The following is a 17,808-nucleotide window of genomic DNA, read 5'->3' on the forward strand; positions in this document are numbered from 1 at the left end:
CCCCTATGAATGAAACAACCCATCAGTTTTCAGTATGAAAATGTTGACAGCAGATTGAAAACAAGTGTCCTTGTTTTTTGCAAACTGGGCAATTCTGCTGTAGTTTATCACTCAGATCAGAGAGACAGCTTTCCAAGACGAATGGCTGACTGAATGGATGTGGAGGAGAGTTGCACCCAGCCTTGCTATACTGAGAAGAGATGATGGGTGTACATGAGGGAGTATAGAGCAAACTGGCAGTGGTTTATGCTGACTCTCCAACCATCCATCCACTACAATCTGTAGCTAATCAATCTAAAGTTAGAGACAACAAGAATAGAATATACAGTAAACCTACACAGTAATTGGTCTTTGCATGTGCAGGCGGTACAAGTCATGGTTCAGGTGTTATACACAGTGGCTGTACACAGTGCAGTTCTTACAAAGTTGTCTTTTTCTTTTTGATACAACCACACCTCTAACCATATAAACATTTGGGTTTAAACTACATAACAAATATAAAACGGGTTAATGAACTTTTTCTTGTCGCTTCTAATAATAGTCTAAGAACAAGAAGGAAGCCTGTATACAGAATAATTTAAATAATAGGTACTTTAGAGTGTCTTCTTCTATAGAAGAAGACACTCTAAAGTACCTATAATTTAAATAGACATTGCACCAAAATCAAACGCTTCTAACATGCCAGTTATTGAAGTTTCTTTTGTTTTTTAAAGCAGCAGTGTATCATACAATTTTAAGTAACTGGCCCCTAAAGTCATTTTCCGTCACTGTCAAGAGACCTCCCTTGACAGTAAAAAGGCTGTCATTGGCTCTGTAAACTTTGGTTGTTTTATTGTTGGTGATTCATTTAAGGATCATTTCTGTGAAACTTCTATTCATTTGGATGCTAAAGCTGCCCTCCTCTCACCCCACAAGCATCAAGCCTCATTTTCATCTAAATAAGAATCGATCTCTCCTGCTGTGCACCGTCCTCCCTTACTCACAGCTCTCACGGTCACAACCCCACTTGTCTTCTCTTTGCTTGTTCCTATGCTAGAGAGCACAGGGACAAGCATCACTCTCCTGAATACATTTAGATGGAAAATTCGCCATACTCCATGTTTGAGATCACAACTGCAAAGCAGAGGAAGTAATTTACTCTTATTTAATGCTGGCAAAAGGGGGGCGGTGGGATTTCTTGCTGTAGTCATCAGAGAAGCAAATTAAGCATGAACATTAATGAGTAAATGAGTCCAAGACATCGGAGAGACAGCGAACAAAGCTTTGACTGACTGGTACAATGTCAAAGCTTCGTTCTGCATCAGTGACCAAGCCAAACGCAAGAGATGGGGGTGAGTCACTGTGGGGGAGGGGCCTCCTCCTGAATGGTCAGGGGACACTGATGAAGTGAAATAGATGCGGCACCGAAAGGAGAGCAAATGTGACTGAGGATGAGCATATGAACCCTGAATAATCCCAAATGAAAATCCACCTGTATTCAATCGCTTGCGGTTTTCCAGTAGTACAAGTCAATTCAAGCTGCTAACGTATTTCATTTCTGCATAGTTTACTGACATCATTTATACTATACTGACCATGTGTACTTACCAAATTCTTTCAGTTATCATTGGTGAGAATAATTATAGTATAGTAATAGTCAAACCACTTCAAAAGCTGTCACATCAAATGCACGCCATTACTCTTCACTCAATAAATACAATATTAGTTTTTGACTTTGATACAAATCACCTCCGACAGGTCATCAGCTCCTGGATGTGGGGATTTCTTGCAGTTTTTTTTTTTTAAATCGATGAACAAGCAGTAACCTTTATTTTGCAGGATTGTGACAGTCTTTCACAAACAACTTTTTATTATCTGCCAGTCTTAGCAGTCACCGGTTTTTACAGGTGAGAAGTACTTAATTAAACCTTGACGTAAAAACCGCGCTGGCGATTTACCAAGCTTATCACAACTTTATATAGCCAGCTACTGCCATCTGCTGGTCAAGCACAAGCATTACCTGAACAACGCCCATCACCATTTCTACTTCTGACTGAAACAGCCTTATTTGACTTGGAAAACATTAGAGTTGACTTTGTCATGAAACAAGACATCAAATCAAGAAAAATCACATACTGGTCAAATTAACAGAGACACATACAAGCATACTATATAAGCCAAACAAAGCCATGGTCCACCAGAAGCCAGACTGCTAATGATTTCCTTCCTTATGAAGTTGCAGAGGATAAAGGTGCTGTCATAAGATTCCTGAGCACGTCAGATGAAAGATCCTGAAATCCAGCCTTTGCCGCTGGTAGAAAAAGAAATCATATTGGTCAGTCAGTTCATTAAACCCTTGTCTAATATGCCTAAACAGTTGCATGCTAAAAAAAAAAATAATGACAAAACTATTACCCAGCCGGCCACTAGTTTCTTTCACCAATAACTGAGAGTGTGTTTTGATAGACAGAAGCTCTCTAACCATCTTACATTGTGTGTCCATCTAAAGGCAAAGAAGAAGAAGAAAAAAACAAAACCTCATTGCATAGCATTTGCAAAACAGATGAATATAGTTCTGAAGTTAAGGCGTTTTTATTTGATTTGATCCTCTTCCTATTTGACTGTTCATGTATATGCTCTTAAAATAATCACAAATAATCACACTAAACTCACACTAAGCAGCAATAAGAGTTAAAGTTTGTAACTTAGATGTTAAGTGCCCAAAAGCCAGCACATGTACTCTGGTTAATCAAGGATGTGTAGCTCACATTGCTTTCAAGTTTTCTAGTGATGATGATTTAAAAAAATAAAAAATAAAAAAAAATAATCCAACATACAATCATGGACATGGTGTGAAGTAGGGGTTGTTGTTTACACAGGACAGCCTGGTAGTCAGGTTTACTCTGTATGAAAAGGTGCTGTGAGGACTGGGCCACTGATGTAGACTCTAGCGATACACCCGTCTCCTGGCCATTCTCCACTTTCCTGAAATGAATAAAGGAGCAGATTACCAAGAAAGTTTTGAGAAGACAATAATGGAACATTAATGAGTCAGTGATATAGTAATTCTTCAATAAGAACAAATATATTCACATTTCCAGTTCCTTTGCTTTGTTTCTGTGTTTGTTCAGCAGTGTCTCCCAAGATTCGCTTTCAGCCTGAAGCCTAAAACACAAGAGTTAGTTGAAAAAAATTTATGTTGCTTTAATGAATACCATGTGGCTGACTGGTAATTTCTTTAAATGGCTATAAGGGCATAAAGAACAACATGCCTGTTAATGGCTCTTTGGTATTTTTCCATGGCTTTTTGTACTGCGGGGTTACTAGATCTAAAAGCAAACAGAAGCAAAAAAAAAAAAAAAAACACTAGAAAATAATCAGTAAGTATGGAAAAAATAAAAAAATTATAATCCATGTGAATTACTGGATACATAAATTACAACTACAATACCTGGCTGCACTAGAAGGTTGTTGATGTGTTTCATTATGTAATGTATCGGCCAGGCAACCCCACTCTTTCTGGATGTGCTCAACTATGCAAAGAAAGGCCAGGAAAATAGACAGAATATTTCTGTATCATACAATAAAGAGCCTCAAATCCAATGTATATCAAATGAACACCAACCTTGTTTTTGAAAAGTCTCCAATGAGGCATTTGGCACTGACTGAAGCTGATTTTGAGTTCTTCCTATTGCCAACTAGGGATAAAACAGATGATTAGGTGGATAACCTTGAGGAATCTTGACAATTCACTACATGTGCTCCACTAAAGTAATGCAACCAAGATCTTTCCAGTTAACTGTGATTGTAGCTGAATGATTTTACACAAATGGCTTTATTTCTCCATTTATTCAGTCAATTTTCTAAATGTGCGGTACGTTTAAAAGCACACACACAAGCTTTAGCAGTGAGATGAACAGTATAACATTGCCCCTAGTTATTTAAATTTTCAGTTTGTTATAGCTAATGTTCTTAAGATCATACCTTCATCGAAGCCTCCATTAATTTCACGATCCTCTCATGGTGTGATAAGGATGTGCTTATGTTTCCACACAAAGCTGTCGTAAACACATAGATAAATGTTTATATTGCAGGGGGAAAAAATGAAGAGGAAGAAGAAGAAGAAAAAAAAACACTCCATGACCATACTTTACAATGGGCATAAAGCCTCACATCTCACCCTGATATGGATTGGGAAGGGCAGGGAGAGATCTTCGGCTTATAGTAAACCTCCTCCAGGATTTCCTGTGTGCAGTGGGGCTCACAGAGGACCCTGTATGCTCATCACTATTTTCTGGCTGAACCTCTTGGACGTCTATGTCTGGTTGCCCTTTTGCCACATCTGGCGTCTCTGTTGTGGGTGATATCATGTCGGTACGGGGAGACTTGGGTGGGGGAGATGTACCGGGACTTGTGGGAGAGCATCTTTTCGAAGACTGTTTCCCTGGGTTGGCCTTGGTAAACACAGGTTGAAAAACATTATATTTAGCACGAGTGACGTTGTTAGCTTAAATGTAAGTTAAAATGCCTTACCTCACTCTGGCTGTCAGCTAAGGCGACACTTCCGCAACTGTAAGAATATTTTGCGAATTTAAAAGACAACGACACATATGCAAAAATATTAATAATATACATTTGGATAAAAAAAATACTATTACGTATCGCTGAAAACTTTACTTTGCTAAGCAACGGCAAACTACAGTGATTTTCGTTCAACAAACCTCTGTCAGCCATAAGCCTTTAAGAAAAAATACTTAATTCATCAACTCCTGTTTATAATAAACTGCTTGCGTCTGGCTTTATAAACCAAGATACGTACCCGTCTTGACCAACTTCCAAATCCTTTTCCGCCATTTTTCTTTCAAATAGTTGTTCACCCAGCGCGCCCAAAAAACCACACCCCTCCAGGGAACTAAGCAGCATGGGAAATGTAGTTTTGCATTAACATATACAAACGAGATCGCGGCCAACATAGCGAATGCCCTCGAAGCATTTAAACATAGTTGACAAAGCAGTCCACCTTTACTTTCAGTGTAGTTACAGACATTGACTTTTGAATAGAGATATGATGGTTTTTGGGAAAAGTGTTTAACTTTGTAAGGTTATTAGGAGCCGTGTGGTGCACGGGATGTACAAAGGCTGTGTGTAGAACACAAGACACAGGACATGTAGTTTGCATATTCCCAAAGAGTTGTGTCACTTTTTCTTTCTTTTTTATTTTACATATTGAATATCACAGTGAAGTAAAATATGTGGCTCCACAATATGCCTATATTGTAATGACATGTAGAAATTCAGGATAAAAGTTCTGACACCTCCTTGGATCAAGCTCGACCTACTGGGGTTGCCCAATGTAAATGATCAGCTCCATACCTGGTCTTTTTTGTAAAACCTGGTTGAATTTCTTTTGGATTATCTGATGATTTTCTGGTGTTTTGTGACCTCTGAATTTTAGGCCTTTTGCTTAATCTCCTTTATGGCATTTCCTGACTGCTGGCAATTTTAGTTTTAAGTTAAACCCTTGTTATTTGTCAAAAGCACTCTGTAGTACATTTCATTTTGTTAAGTAATAACTATGGATGACAATCAGCTCTTGCTGGGACATTTACGCCAAAAATTCTCCTCTATTTCAGAAGCCACCTACTTAAACTGGAGTATAAGTGATTAATATTGCAACCACCTCTATTGCACAGATCTTGTCATTCATGTGCTCCCTTTGTCCAATCATGCACAAACACTTACCCAAGCTTTTTAGCAGACCACTAACCTATGATGATACATTGCATGTCACTTTTAGATTTTCCTGTTAAGGTTTCAGTTTCTGTGCTTACTCTTTTCATTGCAATTAATTTTTACCATAATGGATCCAGCATTCCCCTACTGGTCACTCAAATCTGCATATTCACATCCTAGTAATCTTTCTAGATCTCTATCTCTATCATAGTGTCAAAATTAGAGAGTTGCAGTGAAAGCATTTTTTTTTCTCTTCATTTGTTTACAGCAGAGTTTAAGGTTCACTGGCCCCTGGTTGGAATGTGTTCATAGCTGCCAAGTCACCTTCATGTCAAGTGTACATATGTATCAAAAATATATAAAATTGGATGCACCATCCATATACAAAACAGTGTGAAATGTTAAAAATTCAAGTGATAATCAAGTTCAACCATTTCAAAAGATTTTTTTCACTTTTTTTTAAATGACCTTTTCAAAAAATAGTGGAACTATTTGTTACATTTCAAAGGGCTAAAATGTTCCCCCGATCAGCAAGTTTAAGAAACACAAATACGGTTATTTAGGACTTAATATACATGTTAACTGTGAAACTTTGACAATGAGGAAAATTACCACTAACTGTGTTTAAATCTGTCACTCCATCTGTCTTTTCATTAGTAAAGCAGAAAATTAGCCCTGGCAGCTAATGAAAAGCTAAAGCCAACTTCTCAGAAAATAATTGACACCTTTCCCATTGTCTATTCTTGACACTGTCTGAGTATATAAGCACATTTTAGATTTTATGGCCCAGTAAAGGGGAAAGTAATTGAGTAATTGGTACACTTCTTGATCCACACTGAAATCCAAATTCTCCCTAATCTTTTTGAGAATGGTGGTTTGTTTAAGATGCTTTACTTTGCTCAAAGATTATATATGGTGTGCTTCTATGACCGACATGTTTGTTAGATCAGTCAGCAAGTAAACAAAAAGTTCAAGAGCTCACAGGCATCTCTGATAACCTGAAGCTAGGTGAAATGGCACATTTGTTTTGGCCAGTGTCACAAGTCCCATGAGATAAACGCTTTCAATAATAACCTTCTTTGTACATTTACATTGTACTACAAGTCCCTGACCACGCTTTACTTACCTATCTTAAGGAACAGGGTTTTTCATGACCAGTTGGACATGGTCAACCTTGACAAAACACGTGGCAGACTTCATAATTTGTATTAAGTCTTTATAAGTCTGTTAAAGATGTTTCCACTTTTTACAAAATCAAGGAGGGGAATCAAAAAAATCCAAAACACTTTCCCAATTCTCTTGGAGAATGCCCCTTTTTGTGCCTGTATGTTTCACTCTGGCTGGCACAATCTCACACTCCACTCAATACTGCTGTCTTCATGGCGTTTTGTAACAGTGGTGAGCAACAGATAAGGAAAGAGAGAAATGTGGAAAAAAATGAGTCATGAGGAAAAGAATGAAAACAATTCAAACATAGACTTGATGAAAATACAGAAACACAGATGGTTAAGGAGGAGGGCAGAGCAGGACATAGGAAGCGATACACAGTGTGCAGTATTGTACGCCATGACTGTCTCAGCTGTCCCGTATTTTTCACAACAGCTTTTCATTCTCTTCCTCTTCCAACATCATCTCTCCCTTTACAGTTTGGTTGGTAAAGGCAGTGGTTGCTGTTGGCACCAAGTTTAAGAAGGCAGCCTGAGAGTTCCTTTGCCCAGCAGGAACTGCAAGACACGGTCCACCAGCAGAGCAGCAACAAAGTCCACCACCAGAACCTGGGCAATGATGAATTTGAACTGCAAGAAGAAGAAGACAGGTCAATCAGGAGGTATATAATTATTATGAGGATATTAAAACAAAACAATGCATAGTAAAACAATGTCAGCTCACCTCAGTTGGAATATCTACAAGAGCAAACTGTTCATTGAATTCTGGTGAGGATCCAGTAAGAAGTCCGACAATTGCTAAACCTGACAAAGCGATACTCCACAGTAGAGGTCGATTCTCGCTAAGAGACTCCATGAAGGGGTGACCCTAACACGCACAAAGACAAATGCTTTGAGTCTTCTATATAAACGCTTTAAAGATGCAGCAATAACAAATATTAATACTAAGGATAAATACCTTGTAGTTAATGGCAAAGGTGGCCATCTGCATGGCCATTGACATGATGTACACGGTGCTGTTAATTAGACTTGGTTCAAACTCTTTATACAGATCTACAAACTGCTCCGCTCTGCAAATGAGAGGACACAATTAAAATCTAAAAAATTAAACAACTATACAAAACTATAACATTAAATAAATTAGGTAATGTAATCAGGTAAAAATTAGAAACAAATTAGAAGCAGGTTAAACCAGGATGGTAAATTCCTGGTTTAATTCTTCTTTTGCCTTTGCATTTAAAAGGCAAAAGAGATCCTCAGTCAAGTCATTTAAGAGGCCTGTGGCCCTTACAGCAAGCACATTTTATGCCTTTGGAATTGTACAAAGAACACATATAAAGCAACAAGTTACTAAAATTTGGAAGCTCTTTAGGAGACCTATGCAATAAGACATTTAAAGATAAATTAAAAACATTTTATATCCAGTTGTATAACATGCAGATAGGAAAGCAAAAAGTAAAGTAACTCGAATGATTTTCCCAGTTTAAGTAAAAAACTTCAATATCTGAAGAGCCTTAGAAAATGTTAGTACTTAATGAATATTTGATGTTGAAATGCCATTCATATTTTATTTTTAAATCAACTTCAAATTATTTTATTTACATAAACTGCTGCTGACTACTGATAGGACACCCAGTCTTGGCTGATTTTGGAGAGAGAAAAACATCTCTAATCTAGTCCATTACATCTGGAATTTATCTGTGAAAGAATGAAAGTTCAAACCATATCTGAACAATACTAACAATGTAAACAATTAACCATAAAAGCAGAAGTGATTTTATTTATTTGTTCATTAATTTTTTGTCCTGTTGTCCCTTTCTGTCCAAATTTGATTTACCTGGGCGGACTTCTACTTTGTGCCTCTTTGTAAAGGTAAACAAGACTGCAGAAGTGAACAGCAAACTGCAGGAGCACAGTCAAAACTGTATATAGATTGAAGATGTTTGGTAAGGGCCGCTCTCGAGACAGTGTTTTCAGTGGCTAGACAAAGAGGAAAAGAGGTTCTTAGTTTGACTGTAATTGAACATGGTGAACAGATGTCATGGTAGAAGAAAAACATTAGGTAAATATTCTCACCTTTGACCTAGAGATGAAAAGGAAGCATCCAGCCAAAAGGAGACCTTGCAGAGTTGCTTGGAAATCACTGAACTTCACTCCCTCGAGGTAGAGGACAGACTGACTGTAGGCTAGCACTAGAGCATTGAGAGCAAGGATCTTGAACATCTGGAGTGTTGTTACCAGAGTGCAACGGCCTTGCTTTATTACATGGCAGACTGGGGGCAAACACAAAATAACAAGTTTTAGAAATGGTTAAACACAGATGGTTTGATCGGTGTAGATTATGAAAAGAGATAAAATCAAAAGGTTGTGTAACTTACTGCACTGTATGGAAGAGAGTTTTGAGGTGAAGGGAGCAGCAATGGAGGCATCACCTAGCTTCACTACTTGTACCTGATCCTCTTCAAGTTCACGCAGGACTTGACTGATCCTCTCCTGTTCCAGAAAAACCCTGATATTAACACCAGTGTACTACAACTCTTATTACTCAAGTAAAAGCCAAGTTAATGACCTTTTCTAGGAATAACATTTTTTTAAATTACCCCTAGATAGATAGGTAATTACAGAGCAGAATAGACTAGCAGGACAGACTAGCGTGCTACATTCAGTAGACTAATGAATATAAATTGGTTTCAAGAAGAGTCATTGGAGTTTAAGCAAATTACAGTTACACACCTTTTGTGCTGCAAGCTGCTCTTCTCTCTGGGCCATCACCCGTTGTCTAGCGGCCCTTGAGCTCAGTTTGCCTCCTGAAGTGACAGGCGGTAAAGGTCTGGTTTCTGATGTGGATGACTCCTTTTCTCTTCCACGCTTCTTTTTTTCAGGCATGCGCTCAGGGGCATTGGCTAATAGTGCAACACCTGAGGGAGGAGGAAAAAAAGTAATCATTGCAATCTGCTGGTGTCATAAATGCTAACTCAATTATAGCTGATAAATCTTACCTATGTGAGCATGTTTCAGAGCTCCCACATCATTTGTACCATCACCGCACATCAGTGTCACATAACCCAGCCCCTTCAGACTGGTGATCACAAATTCCTGAAACACAATGGATGAGTAAAGTATTGTTACAAACACTGCCAGTATTTCCTAAAATACATTTCAACAAACCCCAGAGAAGTCTAACCAAATGTGTTCCAGTTACTACCTGTTTTTTTACAGGTATAAAATGCCTCTGTTTTGAATGCACTACAAACAGACTTCTGAAACTACTACCTGTCTGTACTCTGTGATAGGTCCCACTGTAATATTCTCATTACTATTAAGAAACAATTAAGATTTTAAAATTTGACACCAACAAATTGATAACTAGTGCTTGACATAGACAACAACAAATGATTGCCACACTCCACTGAGGCCCCCCCCACCCCACCCACCCACCCCTTTTTTTAAAACCTGTTAAGCTACTTTCCCATGGCTGCATATAGAGGCACACTAAATGTAACCCAGGGATAAATTTCTATGAGTTGATCTTTTGAAATGTTTCAAAAGTATGAATTATAACACTATTAAGGGATCCAATGGTGCTTAGGGCCCTACCTTCTGTTTTGGACTGACACGAGCAAACACTTGAATGTGAGGCAACAGGGTGTGGAGTAGCCGGGGATCACAGCTCAATCTGGCCAGCCCTTCCCCTGTTACACATAAGTCAAACTCGCGCACAAATGAAGAAATGGATGGCGGGGGCAGTGGTGCACACACAGTGCCATCAATGGATTCCCACTGCCATGTACCTGGAAAAAAAACATAATTTTAATACATAACATGTTTTGTTCTTGATCTAAACACCTAGGCCGTTATTTGAGTAACACACGTAGTTCTATAATGCGATACTCCTCTTACCTTGATTAGAGCTTGGCTGTAATATAAGGGTGTGTTCTTTCTGGATGAAGTGGAGTTCTCTTGCTACATGACATGCCGTTAAAGGGTTATCACCTGTGATCATGACAACCTGAAAGAAGACAGATGTATTAAGCATCTTAAAACATTACTCAGTACATTTGTGTAATTTTGCAACATCTGCTTATTTACATGATGAGATGCTTCTTGGATCTCTCTGATGACAGCTTTGCTGTCATTCTTAAGCGGACAAGACACGACCATGAACCCAGCAAAATGAAGGTCACACTCCAGAGCATCGCGACTCATCTCCCGAACCTTTGTGATCACCCAGAAACAATCAGGTCAGTTTCAAACAAATTTATTTTCAGATAAGACAATATCTGAACATTCTGAGTAAAATGAAACAAGAACCTGCTGATGACTAAGGTGTCCCATCTCTTTGTAGCCCAAGGCCAGCACTCTAGCTCCCTCCCGTGACATTTCCTTGTGCACTTGGTCATAACTTGCAGGACATTCTGCAAACTACAATGACAGACATGTTAGGATATACTTGATTATGCTGTAAGACATGAGCATTTTTTTCAGGATGTCAGCCTATACCATTCCTCTGAGTGTCTCTGGAGCGCCCTTAACAGTTGATATGTAGCAGAGTTCAGTGGAGCCAAGTTTCTCGTAGGAGGCCAGGACAGACATCCTCTTTAGAGCGCTGGCAAAATGGAAACGCTGGTGGATCTTAAGTCCCTGGGTTTTAATGCCTCGTGGAAATACCTTTTCATCTGGTCAAAGAGACAAAAGTTAGCATTGTGTAAAAGACAGATGTACCCAAATACTAATATTTGCTGTAAAAGTACAATTGTATTTAAAAATAAGCATTGCTTTAAGATAAACTACAAGCTCAACACAACGGGTATGGTAATGCAAGCATGAGAAAATTTGAAAAGGAAACATTATTTAACAAAAACATGAGTCTATACTGCACATGTTCTGTCACACACAAGCCATTTCCCTGCACTGTGTATCTGAAGGGATTACTTTCTGGTACCTTTTGTAAGGGTCCAGTCAGCAGCAGTCAGCATGGCCTTCTCTAGTGGATCTCCAACTAGTTGTCCATCATCCATAGTGACCAGTGAGTGACAGGTAGCCACCACCCTGTGTGTCTCAACTGGAATCTCAGATACAGGCATCACCTCCTTCCCCTCTCTGTCATAAAAAATAAGTTCCACGTAACGTAAATGTATGTAAATATTAACCAACCTAAAGTACAGTGTAGTATGCTTTGTCATTGTGCTTCACAATTTTTGCTGTTATGGCAAAACAGTAATATCGGTGCTGAAAGTGTTTACCTAAGACCGGCTACTCCTCGTACTACCAGACTATCACTGGTGAGTGTTCCTGTTTTGTCAAAACAGCAAATCTCCACTTTCCCAGCAAATGGTATCCTGAAAGGCTCTGTGCAAAATACATCTGAGGAGTAGAAAAAGAAGAATGAAACATTGCTGTTACAAGTTTTGTTTTATAAGCTGCCTTTCCAAGTCTTCACAAGTTTTTACATCTAAATCTAATCTAAATGCCTAAATGTTTGAAACTGACCATCTAAACAAAATCATAGGAATTTGTTCAGCTTTTTGTTTTGCCATTTTTCTCTCTCATATGTAGCAGATAGCAAGAGACTGTCCGTGTCACATGGAAATACTGTGGGTGCATTCAGGCTTGACACAGACTTTGTGCTACGGAGCTGGCAGGGTAAAACTGGTTTAATATCTGATCAAACTAATGTGGCCATTTTCCTTTTCACATTCAGCGCTGATATCTAGGAAAGTTTAAGGCTATAGTGCACATCTTATATTCAACAAACAAACACAAGTCATGCACACAGACTTACAAAGTTTAGCTAGGGCAATAAGAGATGTGTTAACTGCTAGAGAAAGCTCTATGGGAAGTTCTGGTGGAACCACTGAGGTGAGGATAAGCGTGCACTCCAGAAAGAGCTTGTATCGGTTTCTGCTTAGGTCCTTGGTCCCTAACAGGATGAAAGCACAAGTACAATATTTAGATACAATTTATTCCAGACACATGACGTGTTAGTTATGAATTACATCTCAGTAAGCTCATTCTTGGCCTCTCACCTTCAACCCACACATAAACAGCAGCAGCAATGGCAAACACAAGAAGGAAAAGAATGAAGATGAAGGTCTCCAGGTTGTTCGCTGTCACTCTCTTCACACCAAAGAGAATTGTCCTTAACAGTTTACCCTAGAGGCAAGTTTGACAACACACATTTAATACACTTTCGGGTATGACATAACACAGACTATAGATTGCTATCAAAACTAGAATATAAATGCAGTAAGCAAATTCCTGACCTGAGAGGTGTAGAATCCTGTTCTCAGTACGTAGGCTACACAACCATTGTCTACCGCTGCACATAAAGAAGAAGACTTTAAAGCATGCACCTAATCTTAAAAAGATATATAATACATAATCATTATCAGGAATCATTTACAGAAAATGGAATTAGGACTTACGCTTGAGTCCAGCACTGGCTTTTAAAGGCGGGCTATGCTGAACTACTTTAGTCCCACCAGAGATGACATGGAGGCGAGAGTCTGTCTGAAGATCCAGGATTCTTTCTGGGTCCAAGTCCTCAATTGGCTCCTGATCACCACATATTTTTAGCAATTAGCTGAGCTACACAAAGACTAATGCCATTTTGAATAATTAGACATTGTAATCACCTATATGTTTCTAACCTTCATCTGGGGCACAGATTCTCCAGTTAGCATGGCCTCATCCACAATGCAACGGCCTCTAAGCAGCAACACATCACATGGGACCAAGTTGTCCTGTGGTGAGCGCCCTATTAGGTAGAGAAGTAGAGAATATACATTTAGCCACAGCTAAACAGAGTTAAGTTGATTTTTGTGTTGAGAAATCACGAAAACATTGACTGGAGACTCACCAATTGAGACAATGTCTCCAGGGACAAGTTCGTCACTAGAAATATGTCTCCACTTCCTGTTGCGATATACCTGTCAAAAAATACATGTATTTAATATGGGCTGCTTTAAATACTTGCACTGATTAAACAAAACATTGCAAGAATCCTTGATGAGCTTGCTACCAAATCTCAAATTAATTAAGGCAAGAGAACTACAAATCACAACGCTCAGTGATGCTTTCAGCATAGCTTTGTATTAGCCATGGTCCTGTGTTAAAGCAAGCATGAATCAGATTTGTTCCAACACTCTGACCCTGGTTCATTGGTCCCTTCTCAGACCAGTGTCACTACCTGCTAACCACTGATTATGTGGCCATTATTAAAATTAGGTTTTTAGAACTACGCATTTATCCCACAACAAGTATATTCACTATAAGAACCAACTCTTCACTTAACATCTAATATATTTTAGATGTTGACGTGTTATGATAATTAATGTAATTGCAGGATTTCTTTGGCTTGTCTGCAATATTGACAATAATGTTTTTTGCTTTATACTTTCAAAACATATCATACAAAACAATAAAATACATCAACCCTACCTGAATCATATAGGGCTTGTTTCCCATGCGCCGAATCTCTGACATATTTCTCATTTGCTGCTGGACCAGAGAGGCCTCAAATGCCACCAGCATGAACAGCGTGAAAACACTGTAGTACCAATACTCATCCAGGCACCACAGCCCCACACAAAACACCTGATATATGGACGAAGGTGCGTAACAATACATGAATGCAAGAATATTTACATATATTTTTGAAATATAAAACCTGTCAAATACTTCCACACATACCTGGAAAACAAAAAAGGGAGCTGTGGCCCTTTCTTTGAAGAGCTCCAGAAAATCTGGAACAATCATTTCAGCACGATTGGTGCCATAACGCTTCTCTGCAGCTTTGAGCTCAGTCTCCTCCTGGTAGCCACGCCAGGATTGAAAGTATCCCAGTGGGTTACTTATGGGAAATGCTATTGGAAGGAAACATTTCTTTTCTTTGTAGTCAAAGGTGTAGCGGATCTTTTGAAACTCGAAAGACAGAGTTCTTTCCCCGTTTTCATCCTGTTGGACAAAATAAGAAATTGTATACTGAAGCATTCACAAAAGGCTGAAAGGCACTTGATACTCCTTACAATTTTCACATCATGTCTAATTATAGCAAATTATATGTACTCTCAAGTAGGGGAATATTTTAGAAAAAGATCCAACAAAGTTGTGGCCTTTTCAGTGGGTAAACTGAAAATGGTTTATCTCCAGTATACCAGTGTATCTGCTATGAAAGCGAACCTAACACTGAGCACTTTGTCAAGACTGCAGAGACAGCAAGACAACACTTTCCCATTTAACTTCTGTTACTACTCAAGCATGATACATGGGACTATCAATGCTGCAGACTGTAAGCTATTAAAATTATTTTCCTTGCCTAAAGTAAAACCAAAAACCTTCCCAGAAGGTTCACACATAAGCAGCATTCATAAGAAAGTGACAAAGGAGACAGTGTTGCTTCAAAACCTTGGGATTTGTCAACAGGAAGCATGCTCCAGATCAACAACAAAATCCACATCATTTCAGAGGATGCCAGGAGTAAATTATGTGCACTGACCTGGTCCCTCTGTAGTGCTACTAGCTCCGCGGAGCCATTGTTGGGGGTGGGTATGACCTTTGCCAGCGTAGCCTTTTCTGGGTCTGGCTCCTGCAGACGTCAAAAAAGACAGGTGACAAATTCACACACAACAGTCACACTTATTTTTGGCATAGTCGTGTGCCTCATGAATTTTGTTCCTCTAAAATAAAGCATTCCCTGATGTACAGCAAACATGCATTTCAGGCAGAATGTGAAAATGCACTTGTCCATTATATTTTGTGGGCTTTTAGTCTTTATTGTATTAAGAAAGTAAAGAGAAGACAAGAAAGCACAGTAAGTAGCCTCAGGGCAGATTTAACCTGCTAAACTATACTGGGACCTCAATATAAAACTATACTTAACTTTTATGTCTGACTGTAAAATTGAGCTTGATTACGTTATTGATGCAAATATAACTTTGATTTTGTGAAGGGGAAACTATTCTTATGCAGCTGCTTGCTAAGTAAACACAGAAATGCTGAGCACCAGGGTTTTCTTCCCCCCAAATTAGGTTTGCTTTACTTAGTTGGACATAAAAAACAAACAAACAAACAAATAAGATTATGCAAATATTTCACATACTCATTGCTTTTCTGTACACAGACCACTTGTGTTTAGATACATAATACGCCCACCAGTTATTGGTGTGGAGGCTTCCATCCTAGTCAAGAAATGTTCCTATATAAACTTTCAGCAATAAGTCAATCTCCCATTGGGAGGATTAAAGTCACGTAGGTTTTTACGCCTTTTTTGATTCACATCTGCCCCGTTTTAGAACACAGTGAATTTGGAAATAATGTCCAAAAGTATACTGATGACTTTAAATGAAGGTACTAAATGTTGTAGCGAAGATTTAAAATACGATTTTATAAGGGAAATGTGGAGATGTACGGTGAAAGTTTGGTCATTTGTGTCCATGAAATTAGTGCAGTGATTATAACCAGAAAACCTGTTCTGCTCCACTGGTTTCAGACACCTGTACCTGCACTTGAGCTCATGATGTTCCTGACCTTTGACATAGACAAACACAGAAGGGCAAACCAGTGGGATCTATTTGGATATCAGCAGGCTTAATAAGATATTTATTAATTATGTTTACCTTTGAACAAGTGAGCCAACAATGCGCGTGCACAGACCAATAACCGGAAAGTGCTGTGAGGACGTGCGCGATCCCGATAGCAGCTAACGCCAGGAGGCCTGCCTCTGGATAATCTGGGGCTCCGTACACTCCTAGCCATACGTACAGCCAGCCCGGGTAGAGAAAAGCCAGAAACGGGAGCACAGTGCCGTGCAGCAGTCGGGGCCTTCGCCTGTACAGCGTCACCGAGCTCACCAGCTCATCGCCGGTGCCGCTGTCATGCTGGTTATGGTTCACAGAGGGGGCCATTTGCAGCTCACCCGGTCCCCGGATTCCGTCTGCAGCTATTCTCCCGTCTTTCTTGGTGTCATTCATCGTACTGTGCTCGCCCCTCTGGCCCCCTCTATCATCCACCACCACCCGTCGTGCTGTAGCCTGTAAAAATACGAATCTACACACGGAACGGTGAGCGGTTTTGCCCTCAGAGCCCGTTTACTGAATCGCTCGCTCCCACGGCCGTGTCTTCCGCATACGTAACGACGTAAAGACACGTAATGTTCTAGCTGGCACAACGCGATTGAACCGGGAAAAACAACGTTGTTTTTTTTGTTTTTACCTCGAAATACTTGTAAAATTTACTGTTTAAAGTAAACATTAAAAACATTAACACTTCTAAATATAGGGGTGTATCTGGCAAAATGTAGACTTTATTTGCATGTTAATCGAGCAAGTGGCTTTCCCCTTTAAGGAAAGTGACGTCACTGTAGGGGCGTAGCCAGAGTGTGTGACTGATGCAATCCTGAACCAATAAGATTATAGAAACATTGGCTTTCCTGTCCAGGCATGGTTCCACATGCAGAAGTAGTGGTGGTGTAACCTTGGCTGATTAGCGTCCTCGTTTCAAACACCATAAAAGAAGCAACATGTAAGAATTTTAAATAATCAGTTACACAACGTACACGTTGTATTTCCTAGATAAAGAATCTAATGTAACTAATTACAAGTATTTGTTGCATCCTCCAGAAAAGTACTTTATCGTGTTGAATTTACTGCACACAGGAGTGATAGTTCTTATCTGTTCTCACGCACTGGTTTAAATAAATCTGTCACCTTTCAGGCAGGCTGCTATGGATATAACTGCAAAGTACTGCCGTAAAGAAATGGAAGCGTATGGGTTATGTGTAGCCTCCAATCCATCAACATGGCAGCAGAAGTGTCACGAGCTGAAGATGAATGTTGCACAATGTACATCATCACAGTAAGTCCATTTATTTGTTCTGTCATTCCTACTCGAGTGATTCTGGCATCCTGCTGTAAATATTTTCCAGGCGTAT

At 39.3% G+C, this 17,808-nt stretch overlaps 2 protein-coding genes across 2 annotated transcripts; both read right to left on the reverse strand.

Moving 5' to 3' along the window:
* Positions 1-1,130: 1,130 nt before the first annotated feature.
* dsn1 (DSN1 component of MIS12 kinetochore complex) lies at positions 1,131-4,917 on the reverse strand. The gene is made up of 11 exons (XM_026164675.2): positions 4,799-4,917; positions 4,513-4,549; positions 4,160-4,433; positions 3,964-4,037; positions 3,605-3,677; positions 3,431-3,512; positions 3,252-3,308; positions 3,073-3,144; positions 2,817-2,964; positions 2,395-2,482; positions 1,131-2,290 (listed from the first exon to the last, which is right to left on the reverse strand). The coding sequence occupies exons 1-11, from the start codon at positions 4,900-4,902 to the stop codon at positions 2,208-2,210; spliced, it is 1,092 nt and encodes a 363-aa protein (XP_026020460.2). The 5' UTR covers positions 4,903-4,917; the 3' UTR covers positions 1,131-2,207.
* A 1,994-nt stretch (positions 4,918-6,911) lies between these two features.
* Positions 6,912-17,009, reverse strand: atp13a1 (ATPase 13A1). Its single transcript, XM_026164646.2, has 25 exons — positions 16,496-17,009; positions 15,376-15,465; positions 14,571-14,834; positions 14,319-14,474; positions 13,738-13,807; positions 13,529-13,635; positions 13,304-13,433; positions 13,142-13,197; positions 12,905-13,031; positions 12,661-12,798; positions 12,122-12,242; positions 11,821-11,978; positions 11,379-11,554; positions 11,190-11,300; positions 10,968-11,093; positions 10,779-10,887; positions 10,476-10,669; positions 9,878-9,974; positions 9,612-9,796; positions 9,257-9,371; positions 8,955-9,151; positions 8,716-8,858; positions 7,837-7,948; positions 7,603-7,746; positions 6,912-7,508 (listed from the first exon to the last, which is right to left on the reverse strand). Exons 1-25 carry the CDS (start codon positions 16,847-16,849, stop codon positions 7,398-7,400), a joined length of 3,591 nt encoding a protein of 1,196 aa, XP_026020431.1. The 5' UTR covers positions 16,850-17,009; the 3' UTR covers positions 6,912-7,397.
* Between the last annotated feature and the right edge of the window lie 799 nt (positions 17,010-17,808).

Source organism: Astatotilapia calliptera, chromosome 4 (assembly GCF_964374335.1).
Source record: "Astatotilapia calliptera chromosome 4, fAstCal68.1, whole genome shotgun sequence".
Taxonomy (NCBI): Eukaryota; Metazoa; Chordata; class Actinopteri; order Cichliformes; family Cichlidae; genus Astatotilapia; species Astatotilapia calliptera.

Coding starts and splice junctions, on each gene's coding strand:
- dsn1 (XM_026164675.2), bottom strand. CDS start 4,902: ATGCTGCTTAGTTCCCTGGAGGGGTGTGGTTTTTTGGGCGCGCTGGGT. Junction 4,434..4,512: donor TAGCTGACAGCCAGAGTGAG/GTAAGGCATTTT, acceptor GTGTTTACCAAG/GCCAACCCAGGGAAACAGTC. Junction 3,513..3,604: donor GGAGACTTTTCAAAAACAAG/GTTGGTGTTCAT, acceptor TTCTTTGCATAG/TTGAGCACATCCAGAAAGAG.
- atp13a1 (XM_026164646.2), bottom strand. CDS start 16,849: ATGAATGACACCAAGAAAGACGGGAGAATAGCTGCAGACGGAATCCGG. Junction 13,198..13,303: donor AGCCAGTGCTGGACTCAAGC/GTAAGTCCTAAT, acceptor CTTTATGTGCAG/CGGTAGACAATGGTTGTGTA. Junction 7,949..8,715: donor CAAAGTAGAAGTCCGCCCAG/GTAAATCAAATT, acceptor TCTCATTTGCAG/AGCGGAGCAGTTTGTAGATC.